The sequence below is a fragment of the Oreochromis aureus genome, linkage group 8, assembly GCF_013358895.1.
Source record: "Oreochromis aureus strain Israel breed Guangdong linkage group 8, ZZ_aureus, whole genome shotgun sequence".
Lineage (NCBI taxonomy): Eukaryota > Metazoa > Chordata > Actinopteri > Cichliformes > Cichlidae > Oreochromis > Oreochromis aureus.
Window position 1 is genome coordinate 5644421 of NC_052949.1, and position 17213 is coordinate 5661633.

Below are 17213 nucleotides of genomic sequence, written 5' to 3' on the forward strand. Positions count from 1 at the left end.
TGGCTGGAAGAAGTACTGCATAAAGCAATCCGAGTGCTGCAATGGGCAATGGGCGAGGATAAATATATGCAACAGAGGCATGATTACAGCGTCAGTTGTCCTATTTAAGAAAATGATTCCCTAATACAGTCAGATAGGTGCAGCTTAAAATGAACACTGAATTATTAATGCGTGTTTCTCTGATAGCGTTTCTTTTTCTTCACAGCACTGCGGCTGCCGGCACGTCCTGCCATGAATTACCCTGACACATCTGTCAGATAAGCTTTTGGCATTTCAAAATTATTCCCCTTTTATACCAATGTAAATTATTATATTATCACCTAAGCCTGCTGCAGCTGTACTTACTCTTCTACACTATAAGCCATTAATAAAAGCCTGTTTAAAAAAAATCAAAGTGCACACTGGAGCTGGAGTAATTAGTCTGTTAATCAGTTTTGATAAATGATCAATCGTCCTAAATGTGAGATTTCTCATTTTCTTTATCTTTATAAGAAGTCTCAACCACTGTTTAGAAAATTCAGAAAAGTGCCAAAGTAAACAGTGAATGTGTTAATTCAAATAAAATGACAGACACATCAATAATTAAAAGCACCATTAGCTGCACTTTGAGTGATTAAGAACTGTGCATGCATACATTTATCAATCCACTGGATAAATCTGAAAATAGAACGTTGATTGTTAGTTTATAAATAATTTCCTCATAACTGACATAAAAAACAGTAATGTAAAATATTTTAATGTAAACTCTGCTCAGAAATACTAAAAATAAAATATTGTGTGCTTTTGTTTCTGTTGTAAATAAAAGGGGATTATTAAAACTGTTTATTTTGAGCCACTAGGTGGCAGGCTTGCTTCAATGTCTTGAGTCGTGTTAAAAGCCGTTTAATAAAATGACGTGACAGTAAAGAGGAGAAGGTTTTATTGAAATAAAATAAAATTATCATGTGCACATGTACATGGATACAGTCACTCAAATTACCCTCATACTGACATCTGTATTTAAACAAAACTCTAAATAAACCCCTGTAGTTATTTCCAGGAACAAAACCAGTGAAACGTTAAAATCCCTCCACAGCTTTGATGCAAACAGCTTATTAAAAATAAAGTCTGGTTTCTGTGCGAAACCTCACAAATAGAACCTGCGGGTCCCTTTTAAATGCAGCGTAAAAGAAGCAGAAGCGTTGTGGGAACAACGTTGCTGCCAAGCTGCAGACAGGTTACAGGCAAGACGACCAGAATTTCCACAGCAGGCATTCAGGATGTGTCTGAACTCGTTCATTACCACCAGAGGACAACGGCACCATCGCACTGGACGCTTCACAGTGGTCAAACAGGCTTAAGCTTAAAATTTTTGATATAACTGATTAATGATAACTGAGTTATTGTACTTTTGTATTTTTATTTAGTTTTTACTGTAATTTATTTTTAGCTTCCAGATTAGGTTTGCCTCCTTTTTTCTTTAAATTGAGGTTAAGTAAAATAAATATAAATATTAATTTATATAAATAAAATTCTATATTCATATTCTATGATTAACCCAAGACTGTTAGTTTTAACTAAAACTCTGTGTAATAAAATCAAGACTAACTGAAATTATATTGATAATGATGATGATTAAAATGAAACAAATAAAAATAAAAATAAAATTACTTTAATTTCAGTGTTTGTCTGGTACATTTTTTGTTTTGTTTGAGGTTTAGGATGTCTATCTGCCTCAAAAGGGGAAAGTTTGTACTGTAAAACCTGTCTTGATCTTCTGAAATGTTGACCCATGACAAATATCCTCCATATTTTAATATTTAAGAAATCTAAAATCAACACTGATGCTAATAAAAACTGAAGTAAAAGTAAACATTTTCAAACCCACTCTGGAAATCAACAAACTGAGCTGAAAAGGAAAGAAAATTAAAATAAAAACAAATTAGAAAATACAAACCTGCTGTATTTTAAGTGCATTGTGTAGCGTGCACTAATACTCTTTACATGCAGATAGATGGAAAATCTATCATAAAATCCAGTGCATACAGAGTAATGAGTATTTTCAGACACACTCTGAGTTGTGAAGAGAGAAAAACACACAGGTGTGTTAATCATGGCTACATTTCATGCAGGGCAGGTCCTCCTTTCGGATGAATCTCAGTTGATACGCCTGCGTTTTACAGGTGTCTGCTGTGGAAAAAGGCCGCTGGAGTTAAAGCTCACACATGTGAGGAAGAGTAAACTATTCGTAAAAATAAGCTGTGCTCATCTTGCCTGAATGGAGTGTATAAATTATAAGTAAAAACTCTTAGTGTGTGTAAAACCATGACATGGCCGTAAAGGTGCAAGGCATCCATTTCTACTTCATGAAGCTCTATAAACACAAAACAGGAATCACATTGTTACAGATCAGAAGTTCAAACAGGAGCCCGTGTGCATTTCACAGGTTGATTTAAGTGAGTCGTTTCCCCTCTCATCCTTCAGTAATAAATACCAGTTTAACGCATGATCAGAGACGTGTGTACGAGGAGTGAACTACGCGTAGGCTTGTTCACAGCCCGAGTATCATCATGCGTTAGTGACCAGCACGGTGAAAGCTGTGAAGAATTAATACAAGCCGGGTATAACAGAACTATTTAACAGCAAGGGAAGCATATTTAAAGAGCGGTTAGGTCTCATTTGTGACGAGGAAATGTGAAATGTGATGAGGAGCTCTAGATTTAGAGAAACGTTCACTTTGTTCAATGTCTGTCTTGAAAGAATTTAGAGATCCCTTTTTCAAAGAGATTTAAATAAAGGTTTTTCACATTAATCTTTTAAGTGCTGAATTTCCACTCTACCTGTCCACTGTAGGAAGCAGTGTTGTGTTTGCAAGTTAACCCCCTCCAGGGTTTTTCTAGGCTCAAAATGGGCCTCAGGGATCACAAAGTCAGTGCAAAGACTCCGTGTTAACATGCTTTAACTTACAAAAAGAAAAAGTCACAGTTCTGGTGATTTTGCTTTAGTAGAAAGCCAAAACCAAATTAGTGGGCACTATTTTTTTCATATGCAAGAAAAACCCTGACCTTATGTTAGCATTTTTGGTTGTTTATTTCTTTAATTACATCAGGAAAACATCTCTTGGTGGTCAGTATGAACAGGAACCACAAATTCCACTAAGTTTCAATACAGACATGAAGGAATGTGAACTTATCCTTTAATTTGGGTGTATATTTTTTGCCAAAATTCAGCCCCAGCTGTTTCCTTACTGAAAGGGCTCAGAGTATGAACCTAAACTTAACTCGAGCACCTTCTGCTGTTCACTGAAGCCAAATGGAGAAGTGAAGCAGTCAGGAGGGAAATCAGATCCATAACAGACAAATTCTAATGTTAGATTCATGCTGTTTTGGAAGTGTTATACCTACATGACTGAGAGTGTGAGGTATGTCTCGTAACCCTGACGATATGAAGACAATATGAAGACGCTATGTACGATGGGCAGAGTTTGGAACAGAGGGTGTGATTCAGTGGATCTATATTAGAGGAAAACTCTTAACTAATGCACCTCCACCTCCTGAGTCTCCTCTGAGGATGAGAGTGGGGCCTCCTCCTCAGTACATCTACCGTCACCCAATCCACGAGCATGGCTGGTTGCTAAGATACTAAAATCTCCATTTTCAGTCAGATCTCCTGCAGTTACAGGAGAGTTAAGGTCTGCAGATTTACTCAGGTTACTGAGGGTGTACTGCAGGTCATCGTCCTCCTGGGCAGAAAGGTGCCGTTTTTCCTCAGGATATCCGTTCACCTGCAGGTCCATGATGTTCCTGCTGGAGGCCTCCACATCTGACCAGCGAGTGGCGTCTTTAGGAGGAGTCTTCACAAAGTCGTTTGCAACCTGGATCGAGTCGTCAGCCTCCTCACAAACGCTTTCCTCGTCACTGACCTTCACGATGCTCTCGTTGGAAGATGGCAGTGAGGAGCTGACCGTGTCGCCCTCGTCACTTTCGTCTTTGTTGCCAGCAAAATCCACTTCCTGTGTGTCTTCAGGATCATCACCATCCTGTTCCGCCGCAGATACACCGTTAACCATGTGGGCCTCGTCACTGATTTCTGACTCGAGCGGCGTTTCCTCGTTACCTCCTGCTTTGTCACTTTTTTGGTCGTCGGTGTTGACTTCTAGAACATGAACCTCATTAACCTCAGAGATGACAGGATTCTCGGTACAGATGTCTTCCAAAGCTTCCTGAGATCTGGCATCACTTCCTAAAATGTGTTCATCACAGTTATTTTCCTTAAAATCTAAAATCTTCTCAGAATCATCACATTTTTCAGGCTCACAGTTGACTTTTCCTTTATAAGCATCCTCATTACTCTCCTGCAGCTCCACCTTTTCTTCTCCACCTGGAGGTAAAACAATCTCCCCCTCGATCACGCTGTCCTCAAAGCCGATCCCCGTGAACGAGTGCACCTCCACCGGCGTCTGTAACCTCTGCTGGATCTGCTCAGCAGAGCTAAGACTCTCTGGACTGTCCCCCAGATAAAAGGTCGCCTCTGACAGGCCGCTGTCCTCAGGAACCACCTCAAGAACCGCCTCAAGATGGTTGCTCTTCTGGGAAATCTTTACTGAGCATTTCTTCCTGTGGTGCTGATCATGGACCTCCAGTAAACCTTCTAGAGGGTCAGCGTCACCACATGAGACGAGCTCCGAGCTGATGGTCTCATTAGGTTGCTGGCAAGGTTGATGAGGAGCCGGGCTGTGGAGGAAAACGGGGACAAGGGTTTAGAAATTTTTCAGTTTAAACATTTTATACATTTAATGAGGAGCTGATACGTTCAATGTGAAAGCTACTAAAGGGGAGAGGTGTAAGGAAAAGCTCTAGAATATGGAGACTACGCTGGTTAGCTCACCTTAGCACAAAAACTCCAGAATGGAGAAGTAATCATCAACAAAATCAATCATCCAATCCCAACAATTTACATCTTTTTTTTAATGTATTAAACAAGATAAAAAAGAAACTGCTCTATATAACCCCCAACATTCAGCCGAATTAAGAACAAGCAGCAACATGTAGGGCTAAAAAACTGCAGTTCCTCTTATGGCCACTTGAGGCTAGCCGCAAATGAGTCAGTCCACCACAGAACCCCTTGTTAAAATGCCCAACTTTACTACAGAAAAAAAACATATTTATGGTCTAATACAAAAAAACTCATCGATTTGGAAACTTCTAGACTTCACCTGGCCTTCTCCACCATATTTGTAGTATTTGTGCCTTTTGGAGTAGTTTTAAAGTGATCTGTTAATATTGCCTGCCTTGTGGTTAATTGAGCTAATACGTTTGTGACTTTTGGTAAGTGAAATTCTAGATTTTTATCGGTTATTTAGGAAAACTTAAAATTCAATCCTCTTGTGCAAATATGGATGCTGCTGGCTTAAAAAGCAATATATAATGATGGACATTATATAAACGATGAACATTATTCTCCAATAATGACATAACACCAGCAGTTTGTAACTTTAAGCTGTAATACACTTTAAACACTTTAAATATTAAACTATGAGAAACTATGAAGAATGAAATTACCTGAGGCTGAAAACATGTAGACATGTTATATCTACTCTCAGGTTTTAACATGGAAGTCTATTAGATTGGCTCACTTTTGGAGTGAGCCTCAAGTGGGCATTAGAGGTACTGCAGCCATTGTTTTTAGCCTTTGACATTGGTTGCTGTTTGCAATACACCCGTATGCATAATCATCTCTGTAGGTAGTTCCGATCTTTTTCACGTACCTTTCCATTGATTCGTAAGAAATGGTCAAACATGGCTCCTTGATCAAATCGTCCTCCTGTGCCTGAGCTAGCCCCTGATTGGACGAGGCATACGTGAGGATGGCATCTGTCACGGAGTAAGGGGTGTGGCCTTGGACACAGTCCTGGATGTGACCGACTGGCAGCTGGGTCTGTAGGAAAAGGTGGAGCTGGCTGTCGGACAGACAGACGGTCATGTGCACCACTCTACAAAAAAACAAAAGAAAAACATGACAGAGGTAGAACAAGATTAGAAAATGCTTCTTTAGACAATCAAATACTGATTTTAGAAGGAGAACTGACTTGTCCAAGAAAATCTGAAGTCCCTTTCTTCTCTTCTCCAAAAAGTCCTCATTGTTGAAGGAGAAGAAGGATTTCCCTGGAAGATCTGGGACTGGTCTGTAAGGATAAATAATAATAATTATCCATGTCTGTGGAGATTATTAGGTTAAATCTGTCATAGAAACACTGTTCCAGAGGTGGATCCTCATATTTGAGGTCACTATTTCTATAAGCAATCCCAGTGAACCAAAGCACTCAGTCGCACTTTTTTTTTTCTGGTTGGTTCTGTGTGTCATCACTGAAGAAACCTGAGATTAAAGAAGGATGTTTCAGACACATCTGTGAATCACACAAAGCTTCTCTCATAAAGTCCAACAATAAAAACACGGAGATGGAAATGAGCGGAGTAGAATCACGTTAAAGCAGATGAGTTTCCTGTTCAGTCCCATTTTAATTTTGTTTCAGTAAATATCTGGCTCTTAGCTGCTAAATGCTCCACACAGAGCAGCTAATGTACATCCATTTATTTTCTTAACCATTTAACCACTAACGTTGGCTGAAGCGTATCCGGCTATCACAGAGAAAAAGGCAGGTACACCCCGGATAGGACTCCAGTCTGTCACAGGCCTAACCCTCTAATCAGAATCACCAGTTAACCTGCCACACATGGCTTTGGGCGATCATAGGAAACATGCAAATCCAGTGAGTGTACAGTCGGAGAAAAGGAGGAACATGCTTCACAGAGCTAAATGGAGTCCTGGTTCAGGCATCCCTCTACTAGATGAGACACAATTCATCTTTGTAAAAGACAGCCTTAGATCACTAACAGACATTTAAACAAAAATGTTTAAGTTTTGTTGTTCTTTGTTTCTCCAGACTTTGACTTTGCTTTTTTGTGTTTTGAAAAAGTCCCAAATAAGTCATCTACGTCGTTTCCATGTCCATTTCTCTAATTAAGGTTTGTACATCTTGTATTGGAGAAGGGGGGGTTTGTGTAAAGCACTTTAAAAAACACAACACAAATATTTTTATTTTAAGCATCCTGGAAATCCATCTTTTTTTTTAATCCATCTTTTAAGCTGTGAAGCTGAGGCTGTTGAATCAAACCATCTTTGCCTGATTGTTATTTTGGGATTAATAAACCCTGGGTGGCGACCTGCTTTCATCTCTGTCTTTGTCATGTCTCGTCTATAATATCCTGACAATAACTTGAACCCGGTATTCAATACCACTGCACAATCCACTTTGTATTGTCTCTGTCCGGTCTTTGTTTATCGTACAGTTAATATTGTATAGTTATCATTATAGTATTGTATAGTTAGTAATTAGTACCTTTTTAATCTCTTAATTTTACCGAAATTTAGAACTTTATTTATTTTATAATTTCTAGTTTTATATCTCTCGGAGATATATCTTTTATATACTTATAAATGCACCGTGGGGGGCTTGGGGTGAAACAGAATTTGGGTACACTGTATACTGTGTATACTGCTGTATTAACAATAAAGCTCTTGAATCTTGAATCTCTATGAGGACCAAAGAACAGAACAAAACTCGACCAGCTGACTTACACCAAACCGGCGTTCTTCTGCAGCTTCTTCTTGAGCCACACAAACTCACTGTAACGCCGCCGCACACAGGATGTCTTGGCTGTGAAGGCTTTACTGTTGGTCTGAGGAAAAAAAACATAAAAGTATTAAAAATGAGAAAGTTGGTGATATTCCGAGGGATTTGTTCATATTATAATTAAAATCCACAGCCACAATAGCCTGACGCCAATAGAAAGAGGGGGGGGGGTGTTGTTCTCTGTGCCAGAAATATTCAAAACTACATGAAATGCAGATTCTTTCAAAACAGAAAAAGAAAATCCCCAAATATACATTTACTCCTGCCTAAAAAGCATAATAAAGAGTCAGGTATTTTTTGGCCAGTGGCTGGGTTATGAACCAGGCCAGGTTTTCAGCAAACTCATGCTACTGATGATCACACTCATGCTGTGACTTTAGTGACTCATGTTTCATCTGGTGAAACTGCTGCTGAGCTCATGAAGTTATCACATGTCTGATTTGTTCCAGTAACATGTGACACTTTCTAGTCATGTCTACATAACAATGAGGTCCATGTTTTGTTTTGTTTTTAAGAAATAACAAATAGAATCCAAATTCACGCTTTTTGAGATGTAAAATACAATTGAATTACAAGCAAACAATGTCAAAACTACAAGTTTATAGAAAGAAGAAAGGAAGCGCTACAAGGTCCTGACATCTGATCCCACAGCACGCTTTGGTGAGGCAGGTAGGATTACAAAGGTCATGGAAAATGTGATAAATGTCATCTGCAAGTAAACCCTCAGGAAAAAAAAAAAAGAAAAACAAAAAAAAAGGTATTGTGGTAAAATAATATTTTAACTTTGGTCCTTTTTTAATCCAAATTAGTTAAAGAATAATATGTTTGTCTTAATAATTTATTATTAATTCATTCATTAATAAGCAATCTACCAACTCCTGTGACCTGGTATATTCTAATCACCTCTGTCAGTCCTTGATATTTATTATCGAGTGATTTGTATATATTGTGCTATTTCTTAAATGTGTAAATCTGTAACATTGTATTGTTAAATAATCGAGTCTGTTACTGTTACTGTACTGGAGCAACTGTAACCCACATAATTTCCTTAGGGATTAATAAAGTATGCTGATTCTGATATAAAACGCCGAGGGCAATCAATGTGCTAAAATTTTTAAATTTCAACCAACAGGCGAGCAAAAGTGCTGCTAAAGATCTGGACTTCTTAAAGATCATCTTTAAGAAGATCATCTTTAAGAAGTCCAGATCTTTAGCAGCACTTCCCATACATAATGGGGAGATGCATTATGATACATAATGCATCTCCCCATTATGTATCCTCTATATTGGCCTTCTAAAGATAAAGGTTGTGTTTAACACATGTAAAGTCCTCACACTTTCCAGAGTTAACAGCCAGGAAACCCCTTGGGACCTTAAAACTAATAGTTGAGCGGGGTTTTCCCTGGTTCACAATGGTGACTACACATGTAAGCACAGCTGGCCTGCATGAAATTAGGACAAAGAATCCACTTTGTCCACTTAAATTTACAGAGATCTGTGCATTCGCTTTTACTTTCAGCCACTTGGAAAGTATTTTAAGCGTCTACTTAAATTAAACCCCATTTATAGAAAACTGCACAGCACTTGTGATTTCCGTTTGTTGGAAAGTCAGAACCTCTCTGGTGGGTCGCAAAAATGTTTACATGCAGGAAAACCCCTGGTTAGATTTAGACACACAGAGAGAGCTGAAGCAGTTAAATGTTGGACAGATTTATAGTTAATGTGAAGTAAGAGGCAATAAAAGTGCTAACTGTTGTCCTAAAAAAAGTCTTTTTGAGGAAACTGTCTCACCTATGCAACACAATAACACGTCGACAACAAACCAACCCATGTAAGATCATGTGAGGTTGCATAGTTTTAGCCAATATCATGACTCAGCTCCCACAAACACAGACACACAGAGGAAATCCGCCCAGGCATGAAGCCTTGCTGCTGAAACAGCATTCCTCGGCACGGCTGGTGTCTCCATAACAACATCAACTCTCCTTCCCCCTAAAAAAACATTAAAGGAGCGGTAAAGCCCTGACTCTTTTATACTCTTATCTGTTAAGAAACACTTTTGAGGAAATCCTCGAGTGAGTTGTTTCAGGGAGAAATGTGTTTATGTGTCACAGACTATTTAACATTCAAGTCTGTGTATTTTTTGCATTTTATCTGCACTGTAATCACTGCAAACAGTTAGTTTGCAGTACTCCACCCATCCATGCAGGCATGCATGCATGCAGTGAAGCCAAAACCTCCAAATCCCCCGGGCCCCTCCGGGAGGACTCAAGCATGTGTTGAGTTTGCCTCTTCATCGTAGGACAACAGCACCCAGGAGGCATCCTAGTGAGACCGTGCACCACCTTACCTGGCTCCTTTCAATATGGTGGCGTATCCGCAATATTCTGAGTCCTTCTCAAATGACCGAGCTCCTAACCCTAGCTCTAAGGGAGCCACTTGCAGCAACAACTTATCTCTGACCTGCAGTGGAAACTTGGAGGTGCCAATTCTCATAGCTGCAACTTGGCTACACCCAGAAATCCTGTCCATAAAATTTTAATCCGAATTAGTGAAAAAAAGGAAGTCCGGTGAAGTCCAACACCCAACGGGAATGGGTACAACGTATTACCGGCAACAAGGACCAATGGATTCAAACCAACAACTTTCCTGTTCTGAGGCAGCAGTGCTTAAACACACACTCAGTTTGAATTATGACTCTGGTTTAATTAGTTGATATAACCTGGTTTAAACTACACATTTCTGCTTATAAATGATTATCAAAACACCAATTCATTTTTTTAATGTGTTAACAGTCAAACGGAGACGTATGCTGACATAAAACTACTTGTAATGCTCATCTGTTATCTGAACTATAATCACTACAACAATTAAAGTGTGGAAAGAAAATCTTGTGATCTCCCAGAACTGTGCGTGTTCTCTTCAGGTGGGTTTTTTTTGGGTCCAAAACTTTAACCTGAATGAAAATCTTTTACCACCCACAGAAGCTGTGACCAAACATTTCTGCTGCTGGTTAATTTTCTTACTCACATGCAGGAATATTTTATAATCCACATAGGAGTTCCAGGAGCCTTCGTTCTGAATGCGGGGATCTTGAACCCGCACTGCCACAAACTCCTGAAAGACAGACACACAGAGCGTGTCAGCAGTGCTGTTTGCATGTCTGTTGTGTCATTATTGTGAAACCACGACACTGTTGGCACGACACAGGCCTCTTCTGAGCAACTTTGTTTTTTACAGAGGCTTTTACCCATCAGTAGAGTCTATTGTTCTCCAGTTTAGCTAAAGGCTGGAGTGAACGTGTGTAAAAAGTTCCCTTTACCGTTCACCAAAAGCAGAACTTGTGTTAAAAATTAAAACATTTGAATAAGAGAGAGAGAGGAAAGGTACTTACATCTTCTTCGTGATTACTGATCATCCTACCAAGTGCTGCACTGCAAAGAGAGGAGCAAACAATCAGATCAGCTGTGTCAAAACCTTCTGAACATTGAGAAAGTTTCACCAGTGGCGTCATGAGCTCATGAATCACCCTCTGAAAGAGAAGCTGGGCAGCTCAACCTAACTGAGTCACTCTCGCAAACACACACACACTTCTATTTACCACGAGTTGCCCGCAGCCACTCTTCCACAGAGGGGAGCATGTGTGAAGTGAGATTAACATGTAAGCTTAAAGTCACAGTTTTCTGCTCTCTTTTTACCCTGACAAAGAAATGAATACATTAACTGGTTTAAAACGAGCTGCAAGCACCACATTTTCACTGATTCTTTTAATTTACAGTACGATCTAAGAGTGATACAGATTCTCCACTGAGGGAATACATAAATGCAATCTGCTGAGCTGCATCTTACTAACAAGCCCAAAGGAAGCTGTGCAGATATGTGACAGCAGCATTTCTATTCAGTTGCTGATGCAGAAAGTGCATAAAATCTTTTCCTGCTTGCTCTTAATATAGCTGCCAAGTGCATTTTACACTGATGGAACTGCAGATAATAGTACACCCATAATTTTCAATCAATACAACTGATCTCACTTTGATCTAATCAGAAACCAAAGAGACTTGCACGTCTTCTTTGTCAGGCTACATGGCAGTGCTGGAGCTAAAGGTTTAAAGTGATCCAGTTTAACCAGCTGCAGTGTCAATGTGGAGCTGTCATGTTAGAAATTAATGCATGACCGATTTGCAGCACCAGTGTTACCTTTTGTATTTTATTTTATTTTTAATAGGCCATACACAGTCGGTCCAATTTGTGCAGAAATAACACCCTGCTGTTTACGTGAGAGAACAGACAGCCCGAGTTAACCAATAACGTTGATAATCACCATCATGACACCCGTTATCGTCAACTGGGGTTTCAGGTTTTTGTTGACACAAGGAAACCCCAGCTATGTTGAATTTGCTTCATAGAACACCTCACAGGCCTGAAAGTATGTTGTTTAGTCCGTTTCCTGCTTTGCAAGCTTCCCTGTTATCAGTAACCAAATACTGGAAGTTGGTTAAACCACTGTCAGTCCAATTCTTTAATTTAACTTTTACTGACTGGTTTCTTCCACCAGTTCCTAAAACCAGTTTGAAAATGACATAACACCCAAAAGTGTCCACGTGTTTTGAGTCTTGTGGAAGTTCAAAGAAACTAAAAAAGGGTATTGATACTCACCACGAAGTGTAAACTATGACGGCATCCAAATATCAGCTGGATATCAGGACCAATATCCACCACGAAATTGGTTATTGGTCTAATTTAGTATTGATATCACCTCAGAATTTGCCAATCAGTGCTTCCTTATTGTAAACAATATGTACACGGGGGTTTTCACGCAAAACTCAGACAATATGTGACAAAGAACATACCCTTAATTTTCTTAGCCTACAAAAATTTCCCCATGTAATGGTGGTTTTGTGGCCGGTCTTAAATATCGATTCCTCTTATAAAGTGCACTAGCAAATAAACTATAAATAACACACAAGCAGGGGGCGTGAGTTCAGCAAAAAAAAAACCCAATTTAAAAAAGCCAGGATGATGTACATGTACATGTACATAGCTAGAGTCTCAAAACAATCAACAAAACATGGACAATCACTTTAAATCTAAAACCTCTCCTCCTTTCACTGTTACAGACACTTTTAACAGCTACTTCACCAGAAACACCGCGTAAATGTGTTTTTCTCTGCTTTAGCTGGCATTTCTGGAACCAGTTTGATAACAATCGAAAACAACCACATATGAGCAGCCACCTGGAAGAGGTGAAGACTTAATAACAACGTGTTTCGTTTAGTTTCCTGGCCTGACTAATTGCACTTTTCAACAAGGTGGCTAACAAACAAACACCAGCTGAAGGGCTAACTCCAGCTAGCAGGTGCTTACTTTCATACGTTGGCTGCTGTGGTCTCGCCCGGCCGGCTGTGGTCGACGTTGCTGGTTTCGTTTGTCGATATTTCTGCTCGATTTGGCAACAAATTCTTCCAACACAGAGGACTGTGTTCACCGGGAGCTCCTATCTCCATTTCGCAAAGTCATAAGCCCCACCCCTGTCGCGTCAAGTTTGTACGTCACCGCGTCGTGCAGGGTAGCACGTAAAGAGGGAGGGGCTTTGAAAAGCCAGCGGTTTTTTTTCTCTTTATTATTAAACAGCAAGTTGTTTTAATGTAATGCTCAGTTTGCTTAAATATTATGAGTAAAAGTTCAAAGCGGGTAAATTTGCCTCTGTGGATGTGGTACTTTCCTGAGATAACTGAAATAATGATTATATATAATTCTTTAAAACTCCATTCTTAAACAGTTTTTTTGAAAGGTAGTTGTCAGGCACAATAAAGTTTTATTTACATCTCAGTCAGTCAAATAAATGCTGCTTGACTGTTGTTGTTGTGTGGTAGGTATGGTCAAACTGAAAATACATTTTTTATGGAAGCATTTTTTTTCACCACTGACATTTTTTTTACCACATCAAAATTACTCAATATCTTATTATCTGGACATTTCAACTTAATAATTCAAAGTTAGGGTTAGTGATTAAGATTAGGGTTGTCTGGGGCTTACTAACTCCAAATGTAGAGAAAATAACTCAAAACTTACAAAAAACTCAGACATTTAAAGTTCTTAACTCAAAATTTAGACTTAAAAATGGCAACAAAAAAAAAATCACTTATCAAAAAAACTGTGGTGAAAACACACTTCCATAATTTCTGACATCTTTCTAAAAGCACTACTTTTCATACTTTATATAAACGTAACTAAAATACTTATTTTTTATGAATCTACTATCAGTACTTGTGCTCAGTGCTGAGCAAGCATCTGGATCCACTGCTCATTTCTTTATATTTTCCATAGAAAATGGGAATAGGTGCAGGTGTTTTTTTTAAACATGTGCAAACATACATGTAAATATCACATACAAGAGAAAAGAGCTTGTACAATTCTTGCAAGCTTAAAAGTTGATATTTGATCTGACCTTCTTAATTCTTTAAACAATCTGAACTCTAGGCAAGCTTTTAATACTTTTTTTTAAAAGTAGTTTGCAGGAACAGTTCCCCAATCTTCTTTAAGGACTTTCTAAGTTCATCTTTGGATGCTGGTTGGTTTTTCTTCTGTTCTTTGTCATGATGATGCCACACTGCTTCACTAATCAGAAAACCTGGATCTTTTATTATGATTCTGCCAAAAGCGCATCAGAATTATACGCTGTCCCATTCATTGCAAAAGCACTCTGACCATTCAAAAACAAACAAACAAACTAACTAAAATAAGAGTTTCTAATAAATACAGTATAAAAATATAAATGTGTACAAATATACATGTGTGTGTGTGTGTGTGTGTGTGGGTGTGTGTGTGTGTGTGTGTGTGTGTGTGTGTGTGTATCTACCTGAGTCATAGTTGATTGTGCAGATTGTACAGTGCACAGGTTAGTGAAAAGGGGACATACAAATGCTAATTTATTGTTTATTATCCCAGGATATGTGCTGTTTTTCAGTCTGTTTGTTTCAGCTTTTATTATCATGTACTGCCTTCCTGATGCTAACAGCTGGAAAAGGTGATGTGCTGGGTGGGATGTGTCCTTCAGGATGCCGTGGGCTTTACTGTGGCAGTGGGACCTTAGAGCTCCTCTAGGAGAGAAGAGTACAGCTGATGATCTTCTGTGCTGTGCTGATGACCCTCTGGAGCGCTGTCTTTTCTTGAGCAGTGCAGGTGACAAACCCCACTGGGATGCAATATGTCAATACACTCTCAACAGACCATCTATAGAAGGACACCAGCAGCTCCTTGACTATAGGGTGTTGTTTTTTCAGTACTCTCAGGAAGCAGAACCTCTGCTATTCCTTCAGTAAAATTGAGGTCTGTGCTTCCAGGAGGCCAGTGTATGACTGATAGAGTTGCATTGTGTGTTTTTCTATCCAGGTACACTTTTACTGCATTGGCAGTGTTTTGGGATGATTGCAAAATGAAGCCATTGCCAATCAGATGCTTTATAGATGGCATGGAGGACATCAAAATCTGATGGTAGTTTTCTGCATTCATAATTTCATTAGTTTTAAAAAGATCCCCAACACCACTGGCTGAAATACAGCACCAAACCATGACATAGTAGTTATGTTAGCAACCCACACCCTAAAAATAAAAAGCAGCCAAAGGGAAAATATATGAAAGACCTCCAGAAAGCCCAGAGAACTAATTCTAAAAATTACAAGACAGTCTGGCTCCATGGAAGCAAAATATATGGATATAAGCAGTGGCTCATAAATTGTGCACATCAATGTGTATATAAATTTATTAATAAGTAGAAACTAGTTGCTTTAGTTAAAATTAGAATTAGTTAGATCACTGAAGTGTGTATATTAAAAATAAATACATTTTTAAAAGGGCAATGTAAAGAATAACAATAGAAATAAATAATTAATCATTTTAATTTTTTACAGCTATGCTTCCAAATAAATAATAATAAAAGTAATAAATATTTAACAGTTTAATTCAGAATATTACTTTTTAAAAATAAAATAAAATATGAGGGTAAATGAATAATTTTGTTCAGTTCTTCTTCCTAGATTCGCTGCCAAACAGTCACACCTCAGGCTGTGTCTGAAAGCTTGAGTCCTCCACTAAGTGGAAACCAAACAGAAATGTTCAAATCATACTCATTTATTTCTTGTGTTGTGCATTTTTAGCATGCCTTCTCCATTTGGACGCCGTGGCTATGGGTAACTACATGATCCATGACACAGCTGACTGAGTGCAAGCATCATTTCCCACGCTCCATGTTTAAAGGAGTTAAAGTCTTTCCCTTGTTTCAACTTGTTGAGGCCATGCTTTCTCTCAATGAGCCACAGGCAACAGCTGGTTAAGGTCTGCAAACAATCCCTGTTAACTGTAGACTTTAGTATATAAGATAAGATAAGATAAGATAACCTTTATTAGTCCCACACGTGGGAAATTTGTTTTGTCACAGCAGGAAGTGGACAGTGCAAAAGTTATATAGCAAAATTAGAATACAATAAGAATAAAATACTGTACACAACTGTACAGAATAGAATAAAATAAAATACTATATACAGTAGAATAAATAGAATAAAATATACAATAAGATAAAAATAGAATGCAAATGCTTTATAGAACTGAGTAAAAATACAACTATGTCAGAAAAAGAATATTGCACTTAGTATTATTGCACATGTGTGTATGTGTGTGTTTGATCAGTTGAAGTCTTTGTTGTGGAGTCTGACAGCAGTGGGAAGGAAAGACCTGCGAAATCTCTCCGTCCCACACCGTGGGTGCCGCAGCCTGCCACTGAAGGAGCTGCTCAGTGCTGTCAGTTTCCTGCATGGGGTGGGAGATGTTGTCCAGCAGTGATGACAGCTTAGCCGCCATTCTCCTGTCACTCACCACCTCCACTGGGTCCAGAGGGCATCCTAGAACAGAGCTGGCCCTTCTAATCAGCCTGTTCAGTCTCTTCCTGTCCCCGGCAGAGATGTTGCCACCCCAGCAGACCACACCGTAAAAGATGGCTGAGGCCACCACAGAGTCATAGAAGGTCTTCAGGAGTGGGCCCTCCACTCCAATATTTAGATTTATGTAGGTGAGGGTCTGTTTGATCTGGAAAATGCCATTAATTGAAGCAATGAAGCCAGAATATCTGAAAATGCTAAAATTATTATGAAAGTTAAAATTAAGAGATGCAGTGTTAAATTAATTTATACATTATTAACTGCTTGCTCTATGTCAAACATAATACGCCAAACACATATTTCTGTATTACACCTTCTTGCAGCTGGTTCTTAGATTTATAGAGCACATATTAATGCAATTTGCACTCTTACTTTTTATTCTTCTTCACCTAAAATGTTTTATCTATCTATCTATGCAAGGTGTATATATGCCTGTACTGCAAATGTAGCTTTTTAAAATAATAAACTAAAAGTATTTGATACAAAAAACACACTCGTTGTTACAGATACACTATTATATATGAAATTATTGTATTGCTCATGTAATCATGTTTAAAATTAAATGCAATTAACCAAAACACAAAGAGATGTAAACATTTTTCATGACA

The 17213-nt window shown here is 38.6% G+C and overlaps 2 protein-coding genes across 5 annotated transcripts in view; one reads left to right on the forward strand and one right to left on the reverse strand.

The window, feature by feature from the left end:
• skap1 (src kinase associated phosphoprotein 1) overlaps window positions 1–3467 on the forward strand; it is a 46096-nt gene extending 42629 nt beyond the window's left edge. For all 4 annotated transcript variants that reach the window (XM_039615971.1, XM_031759375.2, XM_031759374.2 and 1 more), the window contains one exon: window positions 206–3467. The gene's annotated coding sequence lies outside the window, so the exon portion shown is untranslated. The remainder of the gene's footprint in view (window positions 1–205) is intronic.
• snx11 (sorting nexin 11) lies at window positions 902–13216 on the reverse strand. Its single transcript, XM_031759351.2, has 7 exons — window positions 13037–13216; window positions 11067–11106; window positions 10703–10789; window positions 7618–7718; window positions 6068–6163; window positions 5747–5971; window positions 902–4712 (listed from the first exon to the last, which is right to left on the reverse strand). The coding sequence occupies exons 2-7, from the start codon at window positions 11088–11090 to the stop codon at window positions 3515–3517; spliced, it is 1731 nt and encodes a 576-aa protein (XP_031615211.1). The 5' UTR covers window positions 11091–11106; window positions 13037–13216; the 3' UTR covers window positions 902–3514.
• Window positions 13217–17213: the final 3997 nt, after the last annotated feature.